At 44.4% G+C, this 27,611-nt stretch overlaps 2 protein-coding genes across 4 annotated transcripts; one reads left to right on the top strand and one right to left on the bottom strand.

The window, feature by feature from the left end:
• The first annotated feature begins 336 nt into the window (after positions 1–336).
• On the top strand, positions 337–13,933 carry bzw1a (basic leucine zipper and W2 domains 1a). Of its 2 annotated transcripts, XM_017687198.2 has the most exons (12): positions 337–467; positions 2,923–2,995; positions 3,086–3,262; positions 4,113–4,207; positions 6,250–6,315; positions 7,037–7,172; positions 7,259–7,368; positions 8,371–8,541; positions 9,040–9,186; positions 10,840–10,978; positions 11,975–12,097; positions 12,915–13,933. In XM_017687198.2, the coding sequence occupies exons 2-12, from the start codon at positions 2,932–2,934 to the stop codon at positions 12,944–12,946; spliced, it is 1,260 nt and encodes a 419-aa protein (XP_017542687.1). In that variant the 5' UTR covers positions 337–467; positions 2,923–2,931; the 3' UTR covers positions 12,947–13,933. The 2 variants fall into 2 exon arrangements, with proteins under 2 accessions (XP_017542687.1, XP_037390509.1); XM_037534612.1 differs by lacking the exons at positions 337–467; positions 2,923–2,995 and having other exon boundaries at positions 3,218–3,262; positions 4,113–4,118.
• si:ch211-246m6.4 (transcription factor 15) lies at positions 4,502–27,013 on the bottom strand. Of its 2 annotated transcripts, none has more exons than XM_017687199.2 (3): positions 26,882–27,013; positions 23,342–23,753; positions 4,502–5,056 (listed from the first exon to the last, which is right to left on the bottom strand). In XM_017687199.2, exons 1-3 carry the CDS (start codon positions 26,992–26,994, stop codon positions 5,000–5,002), a joined length of 582 nt encoding a protein of 193 aa, XP_017542688.1. In that variant the 5' UTR covers positions 26,995–27,013; the 3' UTR covers positions 4,502–4,999. The 2 variants fall into 2 exon arrangements, with proteins under 2 accessions (XP_017542688.1, XP_017542689.1); XM_017687200.2 differs by lacking the exon at positions 4,502–5,056 and adding an exon at positions 16,409–17,068.
• Between the last annotated feature and the right edge of the window lie 598 nt (positions 27,014–27,611).

Below are 27,611 nucleotides of genomic sequence, written 5' to 3'. Positions count from 1 at the left end.
CTCTCACACGACTTACACAAACACGAGTACACGACGACACTTACACGTGAAATGATCGAGTACACATGTACATCACCACACACGTGTGTTAAATCAGTATGCGTTTCATTTCAGCCGCGAAAAAGAGAATAAAACAGCAAATTAGACTTCAGCCCCCCCTCCACTCTCAAAATGCGGCGCCCGGTCAAACGCGAAGAACGCCATACAAGCCAGCGAAGCCCGTTGTAATGTCGGGTTATTCGTCCTGCGTTACTGGCGCTATTTCGTTACTCATCGTCCATCGCGTTCTTTCTGTATATCGAGCGAACATAAAACCGCTTTAGTCGGCGGAGAGGTCCGCGCCTGACTGCGCATGCGCCGGCACGGTAAAACACGGTTTGCGCATGCGCTGGGGGCCTGTAGCTGTGTGGACTCGACCGCTTTGTTCGCCGTTTGACTGAAGCCGTTTATTATCTGAATTCATTTCGGTGAGTTTGCTCCGTTTCACAGCCGAGAAACGCGCTTTCTCCGTCTGGCACGGTCTCTCGGGGCAGCGAGGCCCCCCTCACGCCGGCTGTCGTTCGCGGATGGCGGGTTATTTCGCGATGAACGTCTTCGGTTGGCCGCTTACCTTAGCTTAGCTTAGCTTCAGGCTAACCGCTAGCGAACGCGCCGGGAGCCGCTTCAGTAAATCGGTAACGCGCGCGCAACGAGACGCGGTTTATATGGTCAAAATCGCAGTGACACGCGCATTAAGCCTGCTGTAAACCAGGCGGTGCGCCTTAAACGCGAGGTCGGGGCGGTGGTTGGGTGTCTGCCCGTCGTGGCTCCCGTTATCGTCAAGTTTGCGGCCTTAGCTCAGCAGAAGTTCCCTCAGCGGAGGCTCCCGAGGTCCGGCCGGGCGAGTAGACCGCGAGGCCGGTTTACGGTGTGGTCCGTTACCCGCTTCCTCACGGAATAAAGGGTCCTGCAGTGGCGGTGCGATAATGTGCCGTGCACCTGAGGTTTAAAGTATAATTAATATATTGAGGCCACGAGTTGACTTTGTTAACTCGTGGCCTCGATATGTTAATTGACGTTAGTGGGGTTAATATGTGCGTTTTGCGGTCCCAGTGCATTAAATTGTGGCCTCCACGTAGAAATTTGTGTTAATTTGTGGGGTTAATATGTACATTTGTGGTCTTGGTGCATTAAATTGAGGCCTCCACGTAGAAATCTGAGGCCTAAGTGGTTTAACTGGTGGCCTCAGTGTGTTAAAGCAGCACAATGTATATATTTTTAATATATTTTCTATTAAAACTGAAGTGTTGTTGTTGTTGTTGTTATTGTTGTTATTATTATTATTATTATTTTTTTTTATATATATAGAGGAAAACGATAAAGCCTGAAATAATCATCTAAAAGTCGAAGGTGTCGAGTTTTTCCACACCACGTCGTATGACGGTGCGGTTGACGATAGTAGATAATTCGCTCGCGTCCTCGGAAAACGCGTCTTTGGCAACGTATTGTCGGAATCCTCGTAAGATTGTCTTAACAAACTCGCAAAAGTCAGATTCATCCGCTTGTGAGGGTCCGAAGCGCAGACCGTGTTAAAAGATGTTCTTCCATGTGTTGCAGTTACATAATTCCACCAGAGAGGTCTCCAAAACCCCAAATCCTACATAGTGTAGCTTTAATTTATAGCCATAGTGTATTAATTTGTGGCCACAGCTTAAAAACAAAGGGGGGAAACCCTGAAATGTCAATGTTTATGCATTACTGAAGCTTAAACGCGGTCAAGCAGACCTTAGAAGGGGTTTATTACACAGCAGCAGCTTTAATCAGTGGCTGATAGCCACCCAAACCTCCCAGGCGACGAGGCTGGAGATGAGTCAGTGCAGAGGAGAAGCGTGTAACCTGCTGTATCTCCTCCTCCTCCTCCCTCCCTGGATGAATGGGCTCTTTCTGATGGGCTCATCGCTAAAGGGGACGTGGGCTCCACTGTAAAGAAAATGTTTTAATCAAAAGACAACAAAAAAGGGACGTGATGCCAAGTTTGGTGCGATTTTTCTTTATCCAGAGGTCAGAACTTGATTTTGTTAATGGACAGTACCACCTTAACACCAAGTCACTTTAAAGAGTCTGTAGTGAGAGATATTTACATTTTTATTCACTGTCTGTGGAGCGACTCTGAGCCTCACCGCCAGCCTTTCAGTGCGTAAATGTCCTGACGGGTTTCCCATATTGTGTGGTAAAAATATCCCTATCCTGCATCTAATTATAGGCGGCTGTTGGTTTGGCTCAGATAAACGCAGTTTATTTGAAAGCCCAGCTACAGAAAGTGGCGGCCCTTGTGATCTTAATCGGTGTAATTGAGCTGTAAACAATGCAAAAATAGTTGGGACGCACCCGTCGCTTCCACGGAGGACCGTAAATTAGGCGCTCGGACAGAGAGGAGGACGTATAATCGCCAGTACTGTGTTGCGTTTTGCTATAAACGCTCTCGACTCTTATTAGGCTGGAACCTTGAGACCTACTTAAGACCTAATGGACGTGATTTGTATTGGGACATGATCGAATGCGGTTTTGAGAATTGTCTTTTTAAGTGGTCTCTGTGAGGAAAACCAGGTGAAATGTGAAGAATGTTTGTCCTAAATGTGTATGTGGTGTATAACGTCGTGAGCTGTGCATTAGTGTCGCCTGATGTTGCCAGAAAGTCAGTTTTGGGTTCAGGATGACTGACGGTATCAGTTTACTTGAATTTGGCTGCTGATGATTAACAAGCCGCCAGCTGCCAGTCAGTTACGATGCCTTGGTGCGCTGTTAACCGTCAGTCCTTGTAGTGAAGACCTGTACATACAGGTGTTTATTACAGCGTGCGAGTGCCTCTGTAAGGTGACCTGTGGCCTCTGTAGGTCAGCAGTGCTGACCGCTAACCGTGTTCCCTGTTTTTGTCTTTAACAGGTGTCTTTTATGAATAATCAAAAGCAGCAAAAGCCAACGCTAACCGGCCAGCGTTTTAAGACTCGGAAAAGAGGTGAGCGGCAGGCGGAGTGAGACGTGCTCGTACGTTCTGCTGACGTGACGCCGTAAAATGCGCTGAACCGTGTTTTTCCCTCTTTACCAGATGAAAAGGAGAGATTTGATCCTTCTCAGTTTCAAGAAAGTATCGTGCAAGGCTTGAACCAAACTGGCACTGACTTGGACGCAGTTGCGAAGTTCCTTGATGCCTCTGGTGCCAAGCTCGACTATCGCCGGTATGCAGAGACACTCTTCGACATCCTGGTGGCCGGTGGAATGCTGGGTAAGGAACCGCTCCCGGAACAAAGACCCGTTCACTCGGAGAACGTGTGCTGCGGGGTTTAGCTCCTTCTGAGCCTCTGCTGCTGATTAGTGACTGTAATTATAATAATTAACAGGCAAAGTAAAGAAATCGTTGTTGCGCTCAGTGTTCATGTATATTTGCCTTTTTGCTGCATAACTATGAAATCTGTGAGCAGATAATACTAATAATAATACTATTAATACTACTTATACTACTACTACTACTACTACTAATAATAATAATAATAATAATAATAATAATAATAATAATAATAATACTACTACTACTACTACTACTACATTTAACTTGCATGTGTTGTGTGAGCTGCTTTACACATGCATCAAAATTTAAGTCTTATTTTATTAAAATTCGATTTTAGAGTAATTGGTCATAATTATGCAAAAAATAAAACTTGATAAAAGCGAAAGTTAAGATGTTTTAATGCAATCGAATCGGGTGCTGTGTGTTAATCCTGAAATATTGCGGATTTCTAAACACCCGATGATGTAATTGTGCCATGAAGCGCAGATTTAGGTAGAGCAGGTCACAGATGCGCTGATAATCCGTGCAGTGGTGAATGTGGTTCTTCGGCCAATAGGACCTTAAAAATAAGGTAAACTTGTGTTTCCGCTTCTGGTTGTAATATAATGTTGCGTATTGGGTTAACTGGCTGTTATTAGACGGCGTCTTATTCCATGTAGCTTCTTATGGTAGTTCAGTGGCTCCTGGTGGTCGAAATGATCAGAAAGTCCTTTCATTCCTCTTAAAGAGCTGAAGAACCTGAAGCTCTTCCACTTTGAGTAATTGCGTCTTTGTTTCTGTGCTGTAGCCCCAGGTGGGACCCTATCTGATGACATGACCCGCACCGAGTACTGTCTCTTCACGGCAAACGAGGACCTGGAGACAATGCAAGCTTATGCTCAGGTAACTGCTTTAAGGCCGTGATTTATAGCCGTATAAAGCAAATCACAACAGTTTGATTACAGTTAAATGCGTCATGATGTTTTATCTTCTAGTTTCTCTAAGCATGTCCATTTATTTATATCCATTTTTATCGGTTTTTTTTTGTTTGTTTGAAAAAACCTGTTGTCTTTTTTACGCTGTGCCCAAATTTCATGACGAATGGACCAAAAGAAACGGACCAAAGCGACTTGGACAAAATTCTGGTTCCATTGACTTGCATTAAAATTAGTGTGTCTTCTTTCCTTCTCCTGTGAAGTTTCCATACAAGGAGATGTGAGGTTTTGTTCCATCAACAGCGGTTATATAATATTCATGAGAATATCTCTTTATTTGGATTTTTTAATGTTTGAAAATGGCCCTGGAAGTCGCTTTCTCCAAAAAATGAGTGCACACCTCATAAGCAAATATAATTATGGTCTGTTAAAGAATCTATGGAAGTATTTGCAGTTGAAGTGCCACCTTGAAATCGGTGGTCTTGAGTTTGTAGTAAAACTAGACGAGCAGTGTGACTTGTTGGGGTGGGTGATCTGTTCATTAAATGTGATGAGTTAGTTTTTGTGATTTTTAATATCTCGGAACAGGAAAACTAGAGTCTAGTGCCATGTATGAAAACATGTAGCCGTACAAAAAGCACCAAACAGGCTTGACATCGTAACAGTAGAAGAACCCTTTGCCGAAAGGTTCTGTCGATATGAAGAACTCTTCGTTTCATCATGCGAAGGGGTCTCTGAGTGAACACGGGAGGATCGGTTCCTACGGTTGCGTCCTCTGGACGTGCGATTGAAGCTCCGCAGGCCGGATACATGAAAGCTTTAGGAAGAAAACACAGAGTTTCTTAAGACAAACACAAAGATATTTGTAAGAATGTTCTTAAACACAGTTCTCAAAGATCTCAAATGTTCTCAGGGTGGTCCTCATCAGTTCCTTAAGATTTTCTTAAATTCATGATTTCCTTATGTAGTCTGTGGTGTGTTTTACGGTTCACTGTGATCACCACAATAGTCTTAAATTGCAGTAACTCTTATTTTCATTATGATCCACTCAGAGGAGCTGAATGGAGGAAATGCATCAGTGTTTAAAAAAAGGTACACAAACAAGAGCTAGAGGTGATGGAAGTGGAAACGGGGGAAAAAAGTAGTGCGAGGGTATCGTAAGGTTAAACATTTCAACTCCTCGAGACCACCGGTGGTCCCAAACCGCTCTTCATCATGTTCTTCATAACGTTCCTACTCCATAAGCTCCATTCAGAAGCTGGGCGTCGTGTGAGGCTGTAGCTCTTCTCTCCAGTCTAATAGACGGTGACGTCATTTTAAACCCTTATAATAAAAGAAGCTGAACTCAGTTTGTTTTTCTACTGAAAGTCGACCCGTTTTTCCCCAAATCTGGGCTCTAAACTATAAACAGACGGCGTCTCTTCAGTGATCTGCTCTGGAAACATCACTTTTAGAGAACAACACAAAGAGCGGCGCAGATTTTTGGCTCTCAGCAGTGAATTGTGAGCGTGTAGTGACATGAGATCATGAAACACAGGCTCTCTTAGTCTGAGGGGAGGTTTTACAAAATGTATAAATAGATAAAAATTCATTTATTTTATGCAGTTACTGAATAATTTGCCTTCTGATCTGGTCGTGTAAATTCAGATGGACAAACCAACATTTAAGGACAGTGTCTGAAAGAATAGCACTTCTTGGATGTATTCTGAAGGTAATAGTTCAGAAAATATTAAAGAAATAATGAAATGTTTTCATAACGTTTTCAGAATGAAGTTAAGAGAAGGTTTTTCTTAATTCACCTTCATGAATCCGGCCCCTGGTGATGTACCTGTAGATCTTGCTGGCTTATCTGAGTCACGTTTACTGACGAAGACTCGGTGAATGTTCGCTGACCTCCTAAATGCAGTGTAGTGCGAGTACATTCATGTGTTGGGTTTAATGCGGGGCTGAAACGGAATGAAAGCCTTTTGTTCCCCGTATAATAAACATGCCTGAACTCGTTTTCTGCAGGTTTTTAACAAGCTGATCAGGCGGTACAAGTACCTGGAGAAAGGGTTTGAGGAGGAGATCAAGAAGGTGAGTGTGGGACGAATCCCGTTCACAATCACCTCTGTTTTGTGGGGTCGTGTTACAGAAACTTCTTATCTTAAGATCTGACGGAACAAGATAAGAATTTTCACATTCATATCACACATCAGCATCTAATCTCCAGTTAGGAAATTTTAACCTACTAAAAAAAGGTCGAGCAGATGTAAAGTGTGATAAACTGAGAATTGAAATTCTGTCAGAGCCCCCCTGCTCTTTATCAGTGTCGCTGCTCCCCAGTTTCAGTCTCCATTTCCCAAACACTTTAGCCGAGCGTGCTGACGTTGTTCCTCCTAATAAACACACCTCCTCTATGGAGAACATAGTTCTGCACATTTTAAGGCACTAACTTTTTATTTTTATTTATTTTTGTTGCAGAATTTAAGATACTGGAGTGTTTAAGCAGCAGATAAATAAATTGTGTAATCTGACCAGAGTGCCTGTTCAGAGTCTCATATGACCAAAAAGATTAGATTTGGTATAAATTGGTTAGTTTTAAAATGTATTTATTTGTGATTCTGGTCGTTATGAATAGTTTGTGCAGACCTGGACTCTTAGCTGAGCTTAAGAGAGCATTGACTTAAACTGTTGGGTCATGTGTTTGGCCATAAACAGCCACCTGATGTTTAGTTGAAATTTTCAGCACCGTAAGTGAGGAGCCCTGTTTTGTGCTGCCGAATGTTTGTCTGACTGCCTGTTATTGGCTCTGCAGCTGCTGCTGTTCTTAAAAGGGTTCACAGAGTCAGAGCGTAACAAGCTGGCCATGCTGACTGGCATCCTGCTGGCCAACGGGAACATTTCAGCCTCCATCCTGAACAGCCTCTTCAACGAGAACCTGGTCAAAGAAGGTAGGCGATACCAGCTGATCTCCAGTGAGTCTGTAGCTGCTGTACCAATGTGCGATAATGAGGGATGCCATGTCTGTGGTTTGTAGGTGTTTCTGCTGCCTTCGCTGTCAAACTGTTTAAATCTTGGATCAACGAGAAGGACATCAACTCGGTCGCTGCCAGTCTGCGGAAAGTTGGCATGGACAACAGGCTGATGGTAGAGTATAGAAACCCTGCAGGATACCAGCGGTTCAGTGCTGTGCAGTCTTGGTGGCAATGTTCTCCTTTTTTCAGTGGTTTTTAACAAGAAACATGGGGACCTTGGGTTAACACACCTGCTGCCCGTTGACCTTTACTTGGGTCAATGTACCAGCGCTCTTATCAAAGAATTCGCTTTCGTTTACAGTGTTTTTATGCATGGTGGCATCCAGCAATGTGTTGATGCGGCATATTGCTGGAAAGCTTAAAATCTCATTGTATTGCTGCAAACCGTTGTATGATCCGTTATTCGCAGCAGTTGCGGTTGCAGCGTAAAGACTGCAAAGTCTGTCTCCTCACCTTCAGAGCCTCTCCGCCTCCACAGAGACACCATCATCCAAACGTGATCCGATAACGTGGCAAGAGTCAGAGATCAGTTTAGAGATCTACGAATCGGGAGGAAATAAACTCCTCCATTCTGGAGTCAGTAATTCATAGTTACTCAGATGACTTTCAGATGAGACCAAGATCATGACTGTAGCCCAAAGTATGTGGGAACAGCGCCTCCGTTAACTTTGGGTCCACCGTTTAAGGCGAAAATGGGGCGACAGTTTAAACGTCATTTACTTTATAACAGTAGCTGAAGGGGCGACAGGTTGCATTAATGTATCGACCTTAGCAGCAGAACTTTCATACAGATTATTCATCTTAATTACTACTTTAAACCTCAAAATGGAAATGGTTTATTTTTCAAAAGCCACATTTGATTTGCACTGTTCAAACTGGGCTTTACTTGGCAGCCCATCTGTTATAGGTTATCGTTGATGGTCAGTACTTTGCTAGCTGGCAAGCTGAAGGCTGCTATGGAAATGGCCTCAGTCAGGTTTGGTTTCAATCAAGAGTAACGAGCCTTTCGGGAGCCAAGTCAGGAGTGATGAACCGCGCTGTGGGTTTGTTTTATTCAAGACTGCATTAGATCAGGTTTGTTAATACTTGGACGTCCTGTTCGTTTGTGTTGTAGGAGCTGTTTCCGGCGAACAAGCGGAGCTGCGAGCACTTCTCCAAATACTTCACGGACGCCGGGCTGAAGGAGCTATCTGACTTCGCCCGTAACCAGCAGTCCATCGGTGCCCGCAAGGAGCTCCAGAAAGAGCTGCAGGAGCAGATGTCCCGCGGAGAGACCCTCAAAGATGTACGGCAGCTTACAGGCTTTTTCTTCCCCTCTGTCTCGCTCCTTTTAATATTGAAGCTAATTGTTACCTTCTGCACTTGGGTTTTGAGAGCTGGGCTGCAGCTGGTATTGGGCTCATTGGACCAACATCCTCCTAAATGTGTTCTTGAAAAAAGTCCTAAGAAAAAGTCTACGTCAGATTCATGACATGATCTTAAAGCCCTCTAGTCTTTGGCCTGTCCTTGTTGAGCTTCGGATTTTGACCCAGATGGATAGATGAGCTTTTTCCCTTTGTAGTTTGCACTGAAATACATTCGCAGCTGCGTTGCATTGCCCTTTAGTGGCATCATAAATACAAAAAGTAATCATTTACACATCAAGACCCTCCACAGGTGGATTTTACTGCAGTCCTGTAGCAATAAGTCTGTATATGACCACTAGAATAAAACTGTATATAATCAGTTCAGTTTCTGTAGTAAACTGTGTCTTGTACTAAAACCATCTCGTCCACTGCTGCAGATAATTGCGTACGTCCGCGAGGAGATGAAGAAGACCAACATCTCTGAGCAGACGATGATCGGCATCGTGTGGACCAGCGTCATGAGCTCCGTCGAGTGGAACAAGAAGGAGGAGCTCGTCACCGAACAAGCCATCAAACACTTGAAGGTACGTGTGTCGCTCACTGTGCACTGAGCTTTATGGTGCTCGCCAAACTCTTGGATTTCAGAGTCTGCCACAGTGAAGTTGTGTGTAATACTGGTAGACTTGAGCAAGTTGTCAGAGTTGCTAGAACGTTATTTTGGGAAGCGAGGACTACGACGCGATCCTGGCCCACAAATTTATTTTGAGGACTTTGAGGAGGTCCATTTCAAAAATGACAGGCCTGCGTTCACATTTCCAGGCTGAAGTGGCACAAATCTGATTTCTTTGCCCTAATGTGACTCAGATCTGGTGTTTTCGGGGCTGTGTGGACACACATCTGATCTTTTCAAATCCGACCTGAGGCCCTTCCATATGTGGTCCTAGATCGGATACGGATCTGATTTGTGGCCATGTGACCTTAATGTGGCGCTCAGATCGGAACTCGCGTGCTTTTCACCACTTGACTGCGCCATCGTTCAGCGTTACCATGGCAACAGAGCCTATAAACGGTGGAAAAGCAGCTCGGCTCACCTTTTTCTCCTCCGTCTGGCTCTAATAATGAAGCTGAGAGCTGATCAGAGTTAACGATCTTCTCAGCGAAGCTCATTAGTTACAGAGTACGATGAGCTCATGAGGGTAATTTGAGGACGCCGGTTCATCACGTTAGTGACCGATTTGAATCACTTACCTGAACAAGGGCGAATCATCACGTCGGAGATCGGATTTGACCAAAAAGTCAGTTTTGAGCAGCGGGGCTCGTAATGTGACCTTCGCAACATGCAACCATATCGATTTAAGCCAGAGTACACAAATGAGTTGCAGCAGCTTGAAGGAAAAAAGGTCTCTCGGCTTCTGTTTTTCTCCTTTTAAAGCCAATTGTGGTGTTTATCTTCTGCTACAGGCCTGATTGAGATGGGCCGAGATCTTCTCCACTAGGCCTGTCGGTGTGAACGTTATTGCCTTGTGCTAAAAATCCATCAGGGTGTAATGTAAGAGGACGTTCGTCAGCGAACCAGCGCAATCAGCCGTTCAGTCAGAAAACGACTTGTTCCTGGAAGGTCTTGTTTGATCATGTGGCTCAGCCTGTGCAGACATGTGGAATGAAACGCAGCTGCACTTCCTCACAAAGCCTGCTAGATCTTTTGAAGTCGTGTTTGATCCAGCACTGGTAGTAATGGATACGCAGCTGTTACCCACTTTTGAACACACCGTTGCTGACCATCCACTGACCAAATAATTACGGTTCTAGTCATTTGTATGCTGTAAGGTCCTGCGATGTAAACACTGATGCAGCATTTAAGGTAATTGAAGATGTCTGGATGTGTTATCGTGAGCCGTAATGTATAATCAGGACTCAGATAACGTATTGATTTGATGCAGATCAGTACCTGCAGTTAGACTTTCTTAGTTTGATTTGAAGTCATAATCAGCGCTGACGACTTGTACGTGTTACGCTGATGAAATGTCAAGCCTGGCTACAGAGTTTGTGAATATTGGACAGTATTAATTAACGACAAGCCCTTAGTAGACTACTTAGACTGCGTATAAATGCAGGAATGTCTAATTTCCCACTGAACGTGATGTGTAACTTGGCATGGCTGGTAAAGGTAGCAGATGGATTGTACTTCGTTCAGCGAGTCTGTATTGATATTTACCGTTCCTCTTGTGCTGTTCCAGCAATACAGCCCCCTGCTGAAAGCATTCACGTCCCAGGGTCTGTCTGAGCTCACCCTGCTTCTGAAGATCCAGGAGTACTGCTACGACAACATCCACTTCATGAAGGCCTTCCAAAAGATCGTGGTGCTGCTCTATAAAGGTAAGTCTGAAAGCCGTGTGCATATGACCTTGAATCGGCGCAGTTCTTTAGGAATCAATTCCAGGTATGTCCTGAATCTGGATCAGAGTGCATTCAAATGCAGTACAGGTAATTCCTGTTGGTGCAGGTCTAAACAGAAAATGCCATGAAAATAAGGCCTAAAACAATGACTGGATGAGCATCTCAAGATTAAAAGATGAGGTTCTCAGGCTAATTTTAAACAGCGTAGTTCACTACCAGCATAATGAGCTCCATTTATTCCTACTGTAAAACGCGGCTTTCACTGGGAGATGTTTTTCTCTTCTAACTCTGCCTTTTAAACATCTCAGAGGCTGCTGACTCGAACTCCACCGCCCCTCTGACCACCTTCCTGAGTTAATGTTGATGATGGAGTATTACAGTGATGGAGGTGAATAATGAGGAGGCGGAGCTGAACGCGTGTCTGTTTATTAGGAGGAGGAACGTCAGCGCGCTCAGCTAAAGCGTTTGGGAAATGGAGACTGAAACTGGGGAGCGACAACGCTCTGGTAAACCGCAGGGGGCGACTGTTAAACAGCAGGGGCGCTCTGTTAAACAGCAGGGGGCGCTCTCACAGTATTCACAACTCAGTTTATCACACTTTGGTTCTGTTTTGACCTTTTTTACACCAGTAACAGCAGCTTGGCTCACATTTTAACATTTTGATGTGTTTACGCTTCAGTTGTGTGTTTATTGTCGGTTGCTAGGCAACAGACATGAGGGCTGATTGTTGACTTCGATAGAGTAGGTGAAGATCTCCTAACTGGAGGTCGGATGCTGTGAAATGCAATGAAATTCCTAAGTGAAGATCAGATCGGAGTATGTAGACTCTTCAATCGCAGAACTACAGTCCCAAATAAACTGACCAGAAGCTGAACAAAAGTGCACCTCTTCCAGCTTGGTGCCCTTGCTGGAGTCGTGTGATGCCTTGCTTTGCAGATTTTAGTGTCTCACTTGATTTTTGTTTAAATCTTCTAGCTGATGTTCTGAGTGAGGAGGCCATTCTGAAGTGGTACACCGAGGGCCACTTGGCCAAAGGCAAGAGCGTCTTCCTGGAGCAGATGAAAAAGTTCGTGGAGTGGCTGAAGAACGCGGAAGAAGGTAAACCAAATGGCCCGAGATCAATTTGAAGTTGAACTGGTCACCCAGCAGATTTAGGGCTGCATGATATGGACAGAATAGCTGTGTTCAGATTATATTTGTTTTCGGTTGGATGCAGTTTGCAGGATGTTGGACCACGTTTCAGGCTTCCCACCGGTACAGCTGCATAAACGGTGGCCCGATCTATGAACGATCATGTGATGCCACAGCCGCCCGTCGTCATCGTGGCAGAATCGATCACAGTAACGAATGTTTTCGCCCAGCCAAATTAAAGTTTAGATAAACATAGTTTTACACTTGTTTATATATATGAATGGAAATGGCTAAACTGGGACACCCAAAAAAAAAACATTTTAACCAAACGTCATAAAAGAGGTTCTTCAAGGAACCAAAAGTGGCTTTTCCATGACGGTGGCCACCAGCCCTGCGCCTGGAGATCCTCCTTCCTGCAGACCTGGGCTTCACTCAGTATTAAATGGTGCTGAATTGATCCTGAGAAACTGGGTTTAAATACGTCTTTAGCTGCGTCCTCTAACGCCTTTCATAGCTGTGCAGCTTGATGGGAGTTGTAGACACTTGTGTGCACTGCCTTATTAACGTAGCAGGGATTCATATACACGTCACTGCCGATTGGCTGACGCCTCTGACGCCCGTCAAACGAGAGAAAGCGGAAAGTTTCGGCAGCAGATCGTTTAACCTGGAAACTGCAGGACCGTCACTCCAGAGCCCCTTTTCTGTATTTGTAGCGCACTTTATTTGGAGTGTCGTCTGAACGTGTTAAATAAGCTGGATTTGTTCTCTGCGTGTTTCCATATAGAGTCTGAATCCGAGGAAGAGGAAGGAGATTAAGAAGCTTCAGTTGAGGACCTGCAGCCGCCTGCCATCCGCTACCACAGGAGCTGCAGAATGATTTGTTACAGAAGTGCTCGTCTTTTTTTTTTCTTTTTTTTTTTTTTCCTCCCTTTTTTTTTACTTTAATTTTTTTTGTTTTGATTCTACCTCCTGTTTTTTCAACCATAACATTTTAGATGTCATTTAAGGGCTTTGTAACAAAAAAAAAAGGTTAATTTTAACAGATTTTTCTATCTAATGTTAAGGTTTACACTTAAAAAGAAAAAAAACCAAACAAAAAAAAACAGCACAAATTGTGAATCGTCAACCCTTTTGTAATCATCCTCACAGAGCCGTCGAGTGACACGTTTGGACATCTTTAAATTATTATTATTGCGATAATTAAATCACGATTCCTTTTGAGAAGATTACATTCCAAGAGATTCAGCTGTACATTCACTCAAAGACCCTTTTATAGTACGTAATCGATGCCTTTAGCCCTGAAAGGGCGAAAGTAGTTAAGATAACGGAGTTAAAGCCTCGTTTCCGGTCTGGCTGAAGGTTTTTGCGTTCATAAGTCGTTTCCCTCCGAGTCACATTCCAGTTAAAAAGGGTGAGTTCATCACACTTGCGACGCCAGCCGTCTCCTCCGTGTCGCTGTAAATAAGAAAAGCCCTTAGTGACCTGTGAGCGCTCGGCCTCGCGACGCTCGAGAGAAACGAAGCGAAAATCATGCGAATTGGATTCCGTTGTGCTGAACGATCGTTTCAAGTTGTTGCCAAAGCTTGGAGCCCCTTGAGGACCATCAGCACTACTAGCTCTTCTAGCCGCTCCCGTCGTCGTCTCCAGCTGTAACTCCGCTAGTCGCCCTCTTCAAATGACCCTTAAATGACCGCTGGCCTTTTCCCTCTGATGTCCCACCACCTTTTATTGATTCATCACTGATTTCTTTGATCTGATTACCTAATTGAATTTTTTTAAGAAATAAAACTTAGTTGTAGCCAATTTGGAGTGCTTGTTTTATTGAATGTGGTTTAGTGTCAGGATTCATTCCGCTGCTCGTCTGGTGTGTTCTAGATAAACTGACAGAACCGTTCACAGTGGTGGTGATAGGAACCAGACGTCCCTCTAAAAGCTCCTCACAGTGGTGGTGATGGGAACCAGACGTCCCTCTAAAAGCTCCTCACAGTGGTGGTGATGGGAACCAGACGCCCCTCTAAAAGCTCCTCACAGTGGTGGTGATGGGAACCAGACGTCCCTCTAAAAGCTCCTACAGAAAGTTCCTACATGAGCTGGTTCTGAATTCACTGCCTGATGACTGAGACGCTGTTTTATTAGAGTTTAGAGAACTTAAACTCCATTCATGGTGGAGGGAGACATGCAGGGCGCTGTGCGGCAAAATAGTCCCCAAAGAAAACTCATTATTCCAGATTTTCCACTGTTTTCCATCATCAACATTCCATATAAGCTCAGGAGACTCGTGTAGGTTCTCTGGTGGTTCTGGATGGTAAATAAAGTGTCTATATCTGTGTTGTAGTCATGGCGACGCCTGGTTCCCATCACCACCACTGTAAAGACCTCTGAACCGTTTCACACCAAACCCTCTGGATCTCTTTACAAACGTACTTACAGATGTAAACGAGTCGGTCAGGTTCATTTGAGGGCATCCGATAGTCAGAAGCTGGTCCTACTGGGAGATATAAAGGGAATAATGCAGACTTCCGAAGAGTCTGCTTGGGATGCAGGCTTCAACAGACCTTGCTGCGGGAATTTCCCAATGTGCCTTTTCACTACACTCTGAAAATGAATAGGGGAATTTGGACGATGGTCATATCTTTGCCACAAACCTCGTTAGAAGAACAATGAAATATTGGAAGTGCAGAACGTGGATCCCTTAAGGAGAAACGCTCATGAAGATTTTGGATATGAAGGGGAAATGTAAAACCATCAGATTTAAGGACCGTGTTTTCTGAAACATCTCTAGTGGTCCAGGGGTCCCAGGCACCTCCCTGCACTCTAACGTCCACCAGATGGTGCTATAGAGCCCGTCCCCTCCCCCAGCCTGTTCCTTACACATTAAAATGTCAACCCCTGATATAGTAAAGGCCCTGGACAGAAGTACAAACAGATTGAGAAATTTTTTTGGAAATAATTTAATACATTTTGAAAATTTATAAGAGTACAGACAAAATTCTCTTAATGTACAAAAAAAAAAAAAAACATACACGATCATTTGGTAGCAGCTTTGACATTATTTGCTGTGTGCAAAGGACAATTCAAGTATGTTGACAGGGTTCGAGTATTTTAGAGGTAGGCCACGTCCTACGAGGGGCAAACAAGCAAGAAATGAATACTAATATATATTTAGTATGTTTGATACATACTGTAGTATTTAAGGTTGCAGTGCATGTATAGTGTATTTACAGAAAGAGCAGCTTTAACCCTGATCCAGCACCACAGTACACACTTAACAAAGGTTCTTCAACAGTTCTGTAGTAAAGACAGTTAAGTTAAGTAAGGACTCTGCCTGATTAAGGGGTTCTCTGTCATTATAGGGTTCTACAGATTGAACCTTTTTGAAAAGGGTACAGTGCCAAACAGGCTTGACATGGCAACAGCAGTGGAACCCTTTTCAAAAGGGTTCTTTAAAGAACCGTCTATAACGCTATAATGCAGAGAACCCTTTAATGGCGCAAACGGTTCTCTGTTCATGGTTCTATGTAGAGCCGTATTCTTTACTAAAGAACCCTTAAAGAAGCTACACAGTAAATCCAGAACACTGCGACACTGCGTTGTACAGAGCTGTGTAAAAATCCTTTACTGACTTACTTTCCTGTCAAAACAACCAGAAAGTTCAAGTTCATGTCAGGAAAAAAGCACATTATATAAACCTTGTATCTCCGTTTGAAACTTCCTGTTGCTCTTTACGTCGTGTGTAAATTTCACCATGAACGGACCAAAATGACCTGGGAAAAATTCTGGTTCCATTGACTTTCATTAAAAGTAAAGAAAGTTTTTTCCTTCTCCTGTAAAGTTTCCATTTTGGAGATACAGGGTTTTCTTCAGACAGCGGTGACACAATATATACACTCACCGGCCACTTTATTAGGTCCACCTTGCTAGTAAAAGGTTGGACCCCCTTTTCCCTTCAGAACTGTCTTAATTCTTCATGTCAGACTTTCAACAAGGTGTTGGAAACGTTCCTCAGAGATGTTGGTTGGTTATTTGAGTTCCTGCTGCCTTTCTATCATCTGGAACCAGTCTGTCCATTCTCCTCTGACCTCTCACATCAACAAGGCATTTTCGTCCACACAACTGACCGCTCACTGGATATTTCCTCTTTTCCGGACCGTTCTCTGTAAACCCTAGAGATGGTTGAGCGTGAAAATCCCAGCAGATCAGCAGTTTCTGAAATACTCAGACCAGCCCGTCTGGCACCAACAACCACGCCACGTTCAAAGCCCCTTAAATCCCCTTTCTTCCCCGTTCTGATGCTCGGTCTGCCGTGGTCCGAACACCTAATAAAGTGGCTGGTGAGTGTATAGTAAAAATAACAATAGGTACCAAATTGACATATTTTGATGACAATTAGGTTAAATGGGATTTTGTGCTAAAGCTCTGTAAAGCCCACCTCGTAACACTGGCTAGACAACAACGCATCTGTGGGCGGAGCCTGTTATGTGTTATGTGAACGCAGCTGGTAGTCTAGGGGAAGAGGGAGGGGCCCAGAGAGTTACCCCAAAAGCGCTCTGGCTGTGTACTGACAGCAACCGCTGCAGGCTTGGGTTACCGTCATGTGACCCAGGAAGGCCAGACATGGGGCTTGTTTTTTAAGGAGAGGCCCGCGGAGGCTCACTATATCTGACACTGAAATAACTCACTGCCAGGTGCTGCTTCACACGCCAGGCTCCGGTTACCGCCACCAAAACAAGGCCCAAGACACTCGTAAACGAAGAGGGAGAAAAAGTGCATTTCAGTGTTGAACTAGATTTTCTTCTGTCCTCAGAGATTTAGAAAAATATACATCTGCTTCTTTTGTCTGTACAAGTCGAAGAGTCTTTTACATGTAAACGTTGAGCAGGACGTGGCGTCCAGGTCCGCCGCTCAGGCCCGTGGACTCTGTTTCTCCCCGGCTCGCATCTGCAAAACACACAAACACACAGCAGTGACAAACGGGCAGAAAGCTCAGCCGAGAAGCTGGTGGGTCATTTTCTGAACTAATCAAACACATCCAGTGGTGCTGAGGTCTGGACTCTGGGGCGGTCAGTCCATCGTCCAGCTTCTCTGTTTGGTGTGTCCGTCTCCTTTTCTCAGTGAGGTTCTTCTTGATCAGCTACACGTCCTTTCAGACCCACAGCGCTGAGTGGTCTTCTCACAGTGGAAGGATGGACAGAAACACCTGTGGAGTTGAAGTTCTCTAAACTCTCATAAAACAGCGTCTCAGTCATCAGGCAGTGAATTCAGAACCAGTTCATGTAGGAACTTTCTGTAGGAGCTTTTAGAGGGACGTCTGGTTCCCATCACCACCACTGTGAGGAGCTTTTAGAGGGACGTCTGGTTCCTATCACCACCACTGTGAGGAGCATTTAGAGGGACGTCTGGTTCCTATCACCACCACAAAACCACACCAAACCACTCTGAACAGCTTTGTTTACATCTTATTCACTTCATTATGCAGAAAATTCATGAAAATGGTTTCACTCCTTTCATCAAGATGCTTACAGGTGGATGAGTGAGTGTAGCGGACATGGAGATAATACTGCTGGCGTAAATCCAATTCCACTCAATTTCCACTGTAAATGGTGCCTCACGCTGTTGATTTCATGGTGTGATACATGGACAATGAGCACAAATCAGCTCCGATAGCGATCCGCTGGGCTGACTGAGTGACTGCGCGGAAAATGTGGCATGAAATCAACAACGTTCTGGACAGAAATGACCAGCATCCCTGTTTCAACAGAAAGCGAACAGCATTTTGTCACTAAACAGGCATTTCATTGACTTGGAATTGGTTTTTATGTATCTCAACCAAACTATACCAATGTAAGGCTGCGTTACAAGTGAAGCCACTGTAAGATTACTGCAGGATTATTAATTATAAATCTATTTCTAGATTAATTTATTTCATTTTTATAATATTAACGTCTTATTAACACTTAATAATTTGTCAAAAACCTATATAGACATTAATAAAGGTTTATTCCAATGAATAAAGATGGACAAAAGCAGCCTTTATGAACACCGGCGCAGGTAGGTTTATGTCACCTGTTATGAAAGGGGTATGTAGGTCTTTTATAGACATATATGCTGCCATTCTGTAAAATGTTGTTTTTTTAAGAAATAATGATTGAAAGATTGATAATATTGTGCATTTTATCTGATAACATCACATAAAAACATGTGATTTATATAATCTTACAAATGACCTCACAATAGTGATCAATGTTAAGCACGTTGTGGAGCGTCTGTATGTTTTTCGTCTGTTTGGTTCAGTCTGTTAATATAATTTTATATATTCTGTTGTCTAAGAGTCCAGCGGAGGCCACAGTGACTACACTAGGACTACACCAGGACTACACTAGGACTACACCAGAACTACACTAGGACTACACTAGGACTACACCATAACTACACTAGGACTACACCAGAACTACACTAGGACTACACTAGGACTACACCAGAACTACACTAGGACTACACCAGAACTACACTAGGACTACACCAGAATTGCACCAGAACTACACTAAGACTACACCATAACTACACTAGGACTACACCAGAACTACACTAGGACTACACAAGGACTACACTAGGACTACACCAGGACTACACTAAGACTACACCATAACTACACTAGGACTACACCAGAACTACACTAGGACTACACCAGGTCTACACTAGGACTACACCAGAACTGCACCAGAACTACACTAAGACTACACCATAACTACACTAGGACTACACTAGGACTACACCAGGACTACACTAGGACTACACCAGGACTACACTAAGACTACACCATAACTACACTAGGACTACACCAGAACTACACTAGGACTACACCAGGACTACACTAGGACTACACCAGAACTGCACCAGAACTACACTAAGACTACACCATAACTACACTAGGACTACACCAGAACTACACTAGGACTACACCAGGACTACACTAGGACTACACCAGGACTACACTAAGACTACACCATAACTACACCAGGACTACACCAGAACTACACTAGGACTACACCAGAACTACAATAGGACTACACCAGAACTACACCAGGACTACACTAGGACTACACCAGGACTACACAATGACTACACTAGGACTACAGCAGAACTACACTAGGACTACAACCACTGAATAGTGGTTTACATCAATATATTGTCATGTACTTAAAAACAAGCGCTCTATAATGTTCATATGATCCACACAGTCGCTCTGACAGACTGTAATACACTACAGGAAGCGTAGGGGGCGATACGGCTTCTACTGTTTCATTTAAAAAGCTCTATAATGTTCATATGATCCACACAGTCGCTCTGACAGACTGTAATACACTACAGCAAGCGTAGGGGGCGATACGGCTTCTACTGTTTCATTTAAAAAGCTCTATAATGTTCATATGATCCACACAGTCGCTCTGACAGACTGCAATACACTACAGGAAGCGTAGGGGGCGATACGGCTTCTACTGTTTCATTTAAAAAGCTCTATAATGTTCATATGATCCACACAGTCGCTCTGACAGACTGTAATACACTACAGGAAGCGTAGGGGGCGATACGGCTTCTACTGTTTCATTTAAAAAGCTCTATAATGTTCATATGATCCACACAGTCGCTCTGACAGACTGTAATACACTACAGGAAGCGTAGGGGGCGATACGGCTTCTACTGTTTCATTTAAAAAGCTCTATAATGTTCATATGATCCACACAGTCGCTGTGACAGACTGTAATACACTACAGGAAGCGTAGGGGGCGATACGGCTTCTACTGTTTCATTTAAAAAGCTCTATAATGTTCATATGATCCACACAGTCGCTCTGACAGACTGTAATACACTACAGGAAGCGTAGGGGGCGATACGGCTTCTACTGTTTCATTTAAAAAGCTCTATAATGTTCATATGATCCACACAGTCGCTCTGACAGACTGTAATACACTACAGGAAGCCTAGGGGGCGATACGGCTTCTAGTGTTTCATTTAAAAAGCTCTATAATGTTCATATGATCCACACAGTCGCTCTGACAGACTGTAATACACTACAGGAAGCGTAGGGGGCGATACGGCTTCTACTGTTTCATTTAAAAAGCTCTATAATGTTCATATGATCCACACAGTCGCTCTGACAGACTGTAATACACTACAGGAAGCGTAGGGGGCGATACGGCTTCTACTGTTTCATTTAAAAAGCTCTATAATGTTCATATGATCCACACAGTCGCTCTGACAGACTGTAATACACTACAGGAAGCGTAGGGGGCGATACGGCTTCTACTGTTTCATTTAAAAAGCTCTATAATGTTCATATGATCCACACAGTCGCTCTGACAGACTGTAATACACTACAGGAAGCGTAGGGGGCGATACGGCTTCTACTGTTTCATTTAAAAAGCTCTATAATGTTCATATGATCCACACAGTCGCTCTGACAGACTGTAATACACCACAGGAAGCGTAGGGGGCGATACGGCTTCTACTGTTTCATTTAAAAAGCTCTATAATGTTCATATGATCCACACAGTCGCTCTGACAGACTGTAATACACTACAGGACGCGTAGGGGGCGATACGGCTTCTACTGTTTCATTTAAAAAGCTCTATAATGTTCATATGATCCACACAGTCGCTCTGACAGACTGTAATACACTACAGGAAGCGTAGGGGGCGATACGGCTTCTACTGTTTCATTTAAAAAGCTCTATAATGTTCATATGATCCACACAGTCACTCTGACAGACTGTAATACACTACAGGAAGCGTAGGGGGCGATACGGCTTCTACTGTTTCATTTAAAAAGCTCTATAATGTTCATATGATCCACACAGTCGCTCTGACAGACTGTAATACACTACAGGAAGCGTAGGGGGCGATACGGCTTCTACTGCTTCATTTAAAAAGCTCCATAATGTTCATATGATCCACACAGTCGCTCTGACAGACTGTAATACACTACAGGAAGCGTAGGGGGCGATACGGCTTCTACTGTTTCATTTAAAAAGCTCTATAATGTTCATATGATCCACACAGTCGCTCTGACAGACTGTAATACACTACAGGAAGCGTAGGGGGCGATACGGCTTCTACTGCTTCATTTAAAAAGCTCTATAATGTTCATATGATCCACACAGTCGCTCTGACAGACTGTAATACACTACAGGAAGCGTAGGGGGCGATACGGCTTCTACTGTTTCATTTAAAAAGCTCTATAATGTTCATATGATCCACACAGTCGCTCTGACAGACTGTAATACACTACAGGAAGCGTAGGGGGCGATACGGCTTCTACTGTTTCATTTAAAAAGCTCTATAATGTTCATATGATCCACACAGTCGCTCTGACAGACTGTAATACACTACAGGAAGCGTAGGGGGCGATACGGCTTCTACTGTTTCATTTAAAAAGCTCTATAATGTTCATATGATCCACACAGTCGCTCTGACAGACTGTAATACACTACAGGAAGCGTAGGGGGCGATACGGCTTCTACTGTTTCATTTAAAAAGCTCTATAATGTTCATATGATCCACACAGTCGCTCTGACAGACTGTAATACACTACAGGAAGCGTAGGGGGCGATACGGCTTCTACTGTTTCATTTAAAAAGCTCTATAATGTTCATATGATCCACACAGTCGCTCTGACAGACTGTAATACACTACAGGAAGCGTAGGGGGCGATACGGCTTCTACTGTTTCATTTAAAAAGCTCTATAATGTTCATATGATCCACACAGTCGCTCTGACAGACTGTAATACACTACAGGAAGCGTAGGGGGCGATACGGCTTCTACTGTTTCATTTAAAAAGCTCTATAATGTTCATATGATCCACACAGTCGCTCTGACAGACTGTAATACACTACAGGAAGCGTAGGGGGCGATACGGCTTCTACTGTTTCATTTAAAAAGCTCTATAATGTTCATATGATCCACACAGTCGCTCTGACAGACTGTAATACACTACAGGAAGCGTAGGGGGCGATACGGCTTCTACTGTTTCATTTAAAAAGCTCTATAATGTTCATATGATCCACACAGTCGCTCTGACAGACTGTAATACACTACAGGAAGCGTAGGGGGCGATACGGCTTCTACTGTTTCATTTAAAAAGCTCTATAATGTTCATATGATCCACACAGTCGCTCTGACAGACTGTAATACACTACAGGAAGCGTAGGGGGCGATACGGCTTCTACTGTTTCATTTAAAAAGCTCTGTAATGTTCATATGATCCACACAGTCGCTCTGACAGACTGTAATACACTACAGGAAGCGTAGGGGGCGATACGGCTTCTACTGTTTCATTTGAAAAGCTCTATAATGTTCATATGATCCACACAGTCGCTCTGACAGACTGTAATACACTACAGGAAGCGTAGGGGGCGATACGGCTTCTACTGTTTCATTTAAAAAGCTCTATAATGTTCATATGATCCACACAGTCGCTCTGACAGACTGTAATACACTACAGGAAGCGTAGGGGGCGATACGGCTTCTACTGTTTCATTTAAAAAGCTCTATAATGTTCATATGATCCACACAGTCGCTCTGACAGACTGTAATACACTACAGGAAGCGTAGGGGGCGATACGGCTTCTACTGTTTCATTTAAAAAGCTCTATAATGTTCATATGATCCACACAGTCGCTCTGACAGACTGTAATACACTACAGGAAGCGTAGGGGGCGATACGGCTTCTACTGTTTCATTTAAAAAGCTCTGTAATGTTCATATGATCCACACAGTCGCTCTGACAGAAATTCTCTTATTTTGAAATAAAAGTCACGCTGATGATGTCACTCGACCTCCTTTGACCTGTTTTCTGAGGATCTATGAGGAAAAGCTCATGGTGATTAAATTCCATATTTTAGTGGACGTCCCCAGATTGACAGCGTGTGGTTTGATGTTCTGTAAAACGTTTGATCATTAAAAACATAATAAAGGAAACACCAGAGACGGTCAGAAACACCAGTGACTCCTGTGAACAGATAAACCAGTGGACGTTTCTGTAAAATGGCCCTACAAAGAATTTTGCTAGTCTTCACTGCAGTAATACCGGCTGGCCCCCGAACCTGCAAACAGGACCCCCTAAAATACTGGCTATGCCACTAGGTGGCGCCATGGACATGGTTTTGACCCCTGGGCTGCTTCATTTTTGGCCCACTTGCTAAATCTGCACTCACCATTTTCCTCTGGTTCCCGAGGCAGAAGGTGCAGATGGGTCTGAGTGAGGCGCGGGTGGCGCCTCCCTGGAGGACGGCGCGGTACTGCAGGCAAGGCTGCCCATCGCTGCAGCTTTCGCCCAGCAGCAGCACGTTGGCGAGGTGGGAGATGTAGCTGGAGGCCAGCCGCAGCGTCTCGATCTTGGACAGCTTCCTGTCGGCCGGCTCCGTGGGGATGAGCGTCCGCAAGGTGCTGAAGGCCGTGTTCACACTGTGTGTCCGGTCGCGTTCCCGGGCGTTCGCCGCCTGCCTCTGCTTACTGACCCCCACCAACCTACGGGCGGATCGGTGGGGTCGCTTCCTGGCTTCACCCGTCGACTTTTCCGAGCTTTCGCTGCCGCTGTCCAGCTCCTCAGGCTCCGAGGGCGAGGAGCTAAACACATTAATGGACACAGGAATAAGCACTCAGACAAACTCCTAGTGCATCAAAGCACATTTGTTTACTAGTAAGCAAAAATGTGTTTGTTTACACACACGTGAAATAGTGAACATATATCGGTCCTCTGGCTTGATAATGTCAGCGTGTGGTGTTTCACTTCACGGATGGGTAAAATGCGGAGGTGGAGTTTCCCCGTTTGTGGGATGAAAATAGTGTCACTTAACTTAAATGAAAATTCTGATTAGGCCTGAAATAAAATGGTTTAGTTGAAAAGGCTGTTGCTGGCACTGTGCTAGATTAGTGACAGCTGTCTGACTGGCTTTATTTATGATATTGATATTCACTAAAATTATTTACACAGAATTTTGAAAGAAAGAGAGGAAGACAAAATGAGTGAATTGGCCGGTGGGTGGACAATTAAAAGTGCCATTTTCTCTAGTGCTCTGCTGAACCACTGGTAGACCACCAGCTTTGCCACTGGAGCTACGTTGCTAATGCAGCTGAGAAGTAATGGAAGCTAATGTACACAAATTAGCATGGGGATTAGCATGGTGCTAACGGCATAGCTAAATCATCACACATCCGCTCTCCAGTTCCCACGGTGTTCAGCATCTCTAACAGACTTGCGTATGTGGTTTATGACGCTGTAAGAAACACCGTTATCTTTAAACGCGGCCTACAGACTCAGTCCAGGCTCCAGGATTGGCGCTACTGGTTTTAGCTGTGCTAATGTCCTTTAGTCCATGTTTGTAGTTAATTGTGAGTCATTCAGTGTCAGAAACCACATCATCTGGCCTATTGAATGCACTGAAAAGGACATTCTGGCCTAAAACCAGAAACCAGAGGTTAATATTCTTGTTTATATGCAGTGCAGTGTTACCAGTTTGACAGAATGCAGGGTTTTATAGCTCTTTCATGTTTCTGTGCATCAGGGTTCTGACTACAATACCCAGAATGCACCACACACATACTTCATACGACCACTGAGAATCCCCATAGCGTCAGCAGACCCTGCTAGCTCAACGTAATCATAAAGAAAAGAGTGATTTTATCTTTATTCAGCACTGAAAACACACCAGACTGAAGTGTCGGGATAGCCAGTTAGCTACCCTGCTACCATCAGCTGTCAGCGCCATCTGTCGAGTCATTTCTGATGCTTTACAAATCCGTTCTCTCCACGGAAGTGATGGTCTGGGGACAGTTACTACAGTTAAACACCGTAAATACGGTGTTCAGTGTCCTATTAGATAGTGAGAGGACAGTGGGCCACTGCCGGACCACTAATGGCGAAGGTAGCATTTTCCGGGCGGCCCACCGATGGTTAAGCAGAGTATTAGACAAAATGCCACTGTTCATCACTCATCTTCCATTTCCATCTTATTTTCATTCATTTCATACTTTGTTTACCTTTTGCTAAATCAGTTTAGTTCATAATTTTAACAATAATATCAATAATAAATCTGGTTATACAGCTGTAATCAACCCAGCACACTGACAGCAACGTTGTCAACAAAATGATTTCATATCAGGCTTTAGTCTTTTTTATTCTCTCAGTGGTTTGTCTTACTAGTAATCTGGGTGGTCCGAGGGTGGACCAGCAGTGGTGTACAGTCAGGAGTGTACACACTGTATTTCTAAAAGGCTTTCCACAAGGATTAGGAGTGTTTATGGGAATTTCTGGCCGTTCTTCCAGAAGCACATTTGTGAGGTCAGACACTGATGTTGGACGAGAAGGCCTGGCTCCACTCTAATTCATCCCAAAGGTGTTCTATGGGGTTGAGGTCAGGACTCTGTGCAGGCCAGTCAAGTTCTTCCACACCAAACTGGCTCATCCACGTCTTTATGGACCTGCTTTGTGCACTGGTGTGCAGTCATGTTGGAGCAGGAAGGGACCGTCCCCAAACTGTTCCCACAAAGTTGGGAGCGTGAAATTGTCCAAAATCTCTTGGTGCTGAAGCTTTAAGAGTTCCTTTCACTGGAACTAAGGGGCCGAGCCCAACTCCTGAAAAACACCCCCACACCATGATCCCCCCTCCACCAAACTTTACACTCGGCACAATGCAGTCAGACAAGTACCGTCTCCTGGCAACTGCCAAACCCAGACTCGTCCATCGGATTTCCAGACGGAGAAGCGTGATTGGTCACTCCAGAGAACTCGTCTCCACTGCTCTAGAGTCCAGTGGCGGCGCTTTACTCCACTGCATTCCACGCTTTGCACTGCGCTTGGTGATGTAAGGCTTGGATGCAGCTGCTCGGCCATGGAAACCCATTCCATGAAGCTCTCTACGCTGTTCTTGAGCTGATCTGAAGTCCACATGAAGTTTGGAGGTCTGTAGTGATGGACTCTGCAGAAAGTCGGTGACCTCTGCGCTCTATGCCCCTCAGCATCCGCTGACCGCTCTGTCATTTTACATGGCCGACCACTTCGTGGCTGAGCTGCTGTCGTTCCCAATCGCTTCCACTTTGTTATAATCCCACTGACAGTGGACTGTGGAATATTTAGCAGTGAGGAAATTTCACGACTGGACTTGCTGCACAGGTGGCGTCCGATCACGGTACCACGCTGGAATTCACTGAGCTCCTGAGAGCGACCCATTCTTTCACTAATGTCTGTAGAAGCAGTCTGCAGGCCTAGGGGCTCGGCTTTATACACCTGTGACCATGGAAGAGACTGGAACACCTGAATTCCATGATTTGGATGGGGGAGTGAAGTCTTTTGGAAATACAGTGTAAGTTCTATGTTCTGCATCATTTTTAGAGGCTCCTCCCACCTTCAAGAGGATTTTCTAAACATTATACTGGAAAATCTCACTGTAGCATGTTTACAGCCGATACAGTGATGGTTGCAGTTTTCTCTTAAGACAAATTTTGTCTTCCACACAGTTTTAGGCAAGTATGTGATGATTTGTGCGGTTAGCATGATGCTAGTTGGTGGGGTATAAGCTTCCATTACTTGTTAGCTACATTAGCCTCGTAGCTCCAGTGCTAAAACTAAGGAAGCGAACATGCTTTGGCTTCATTTTGGTCATTTTACCAAAGCGTTGCTGTCATTTATCTACATCAACGCCTCTTTATCTTCACTACACCATGTTAAGCTAATCAATCACACAGCGGTCACTCACACGCAGGAGGACGGGTGGTCCTTGGCCCCTGCGGACTTCATGGCGTGGACGCAGAGAGGGCTGGGAGACTGTGTGAAGGCTGCTCGTCCAGGCTGGAGCTGTTGGCTCCCCATGCCGCTTTATGCTGGAGTGAAAATAGCAGCCGGAGGCAGCTGTGGCTGATCCGGTGACCGGGGGGCTCCCACTGACCGCCGACCCGCTTTCCCTCCTGCATGCCATTGCTGAGCATGAGCAGCTCCTTTCTGGGATGGGACGCCACCGTGTGGCGAAGTGGGGCAGCGGAGATGTGGGCGGAGGCTGAACTGATCGCTTTTCCACTGTTTCTCTTCCAGCTTAGTCAGAAATGTTCCTTCATAGCATCTACAATGTTTTGTACAGCTGGAAAATATGGTTCAGTTTAGAACTGTGGGTTCTATTTAGAGCCATTTGCAGGGTGAACGGGTTCTTCAGATTGATGGTATGGTCGGTTGATGCATAAAATCTTTTTGACAACTGTTCTGTATAGCATCAAAAAGGTTCTTGTACACTCTGAAAGATGGTTCTTCAAGGGCTCTTTAGTAAGTGCAATAGGTCTATTAAGAACCGTAAGTCCTATGTACAACTATTTGCACGCGTAAAGGGTTCTTTGCATGATGAAATGGTTCTTCAGATTGATGGCATGACTGATACGTAGATACACATCATTTTGAAAACTGTTCTATGTAGCACCAACAAGTTTCCTGTATACTCT

Source organism: Pygocentrus nattereri, chromosome 25 (assembly GCF_015220715.1).
Source record: "Pygocentrus nattereri isolate fPygNat1 chromosome 25, fPygNat1.pri, whole genome shotgun sequence".
Classification (NCBI taxonomy): domain Eukaryota; kingdom Metazoa; phylum Chordata; class Actinopteri; order Characiformes; family Serrasalmidae; genus Pygocentrus; species Pygocentrus nattereri.
The sequence above is the reverse complement of the archived record's forward strand: the minus strand, read 5'-3'. Positions and strand labels throughout refer to the sequence as shown.

Coding starts and splice junctions, on each gene's coding strand:
- bzw1a (XM_017687198.2), top strand. CDS start 2,932: ATGAATAATCAAAAGCAGCAAAAGCCAACGCTAACCGGCCAGCGTTTT. Junction 7,173..7,258: donor CGAGAACCTGGTCAAAGAAG/GTAGGCGATACC, acceptor TGTGGTTTGTAG/GTGTTTCTGCTGCCTTCGCT. Junction 9,187..10,839: donor AAGCCATCAAACACTTGAAG/GTACGTGTGTCG, acceptor GTGCTGTTCCAG/CAATACAGCCCCCTGCTGAA.
- si:ch211-246m6.4 (XM_017687199.2), bottom strand. CDS start 26,994: ATGGGGAGCCAACAGCTCCAGCCTGGACGAGCAGCCTTCACACAGTCT. Junction 23,754..26,881: donor GACCACCCGTCCTCCTGCGT/GTGAGTGACCGC, acceptor TAATGTGTTTAG/CTCCTCGCCCTCGGAGCCTG. Junction 5,057..23,341: donor TCGGGAACCAGAGGAAAATG/GTGAGTGCAGAT, acceptor TTCTTCCTAAAG/CTTTCATGTATCCGGCCTGC.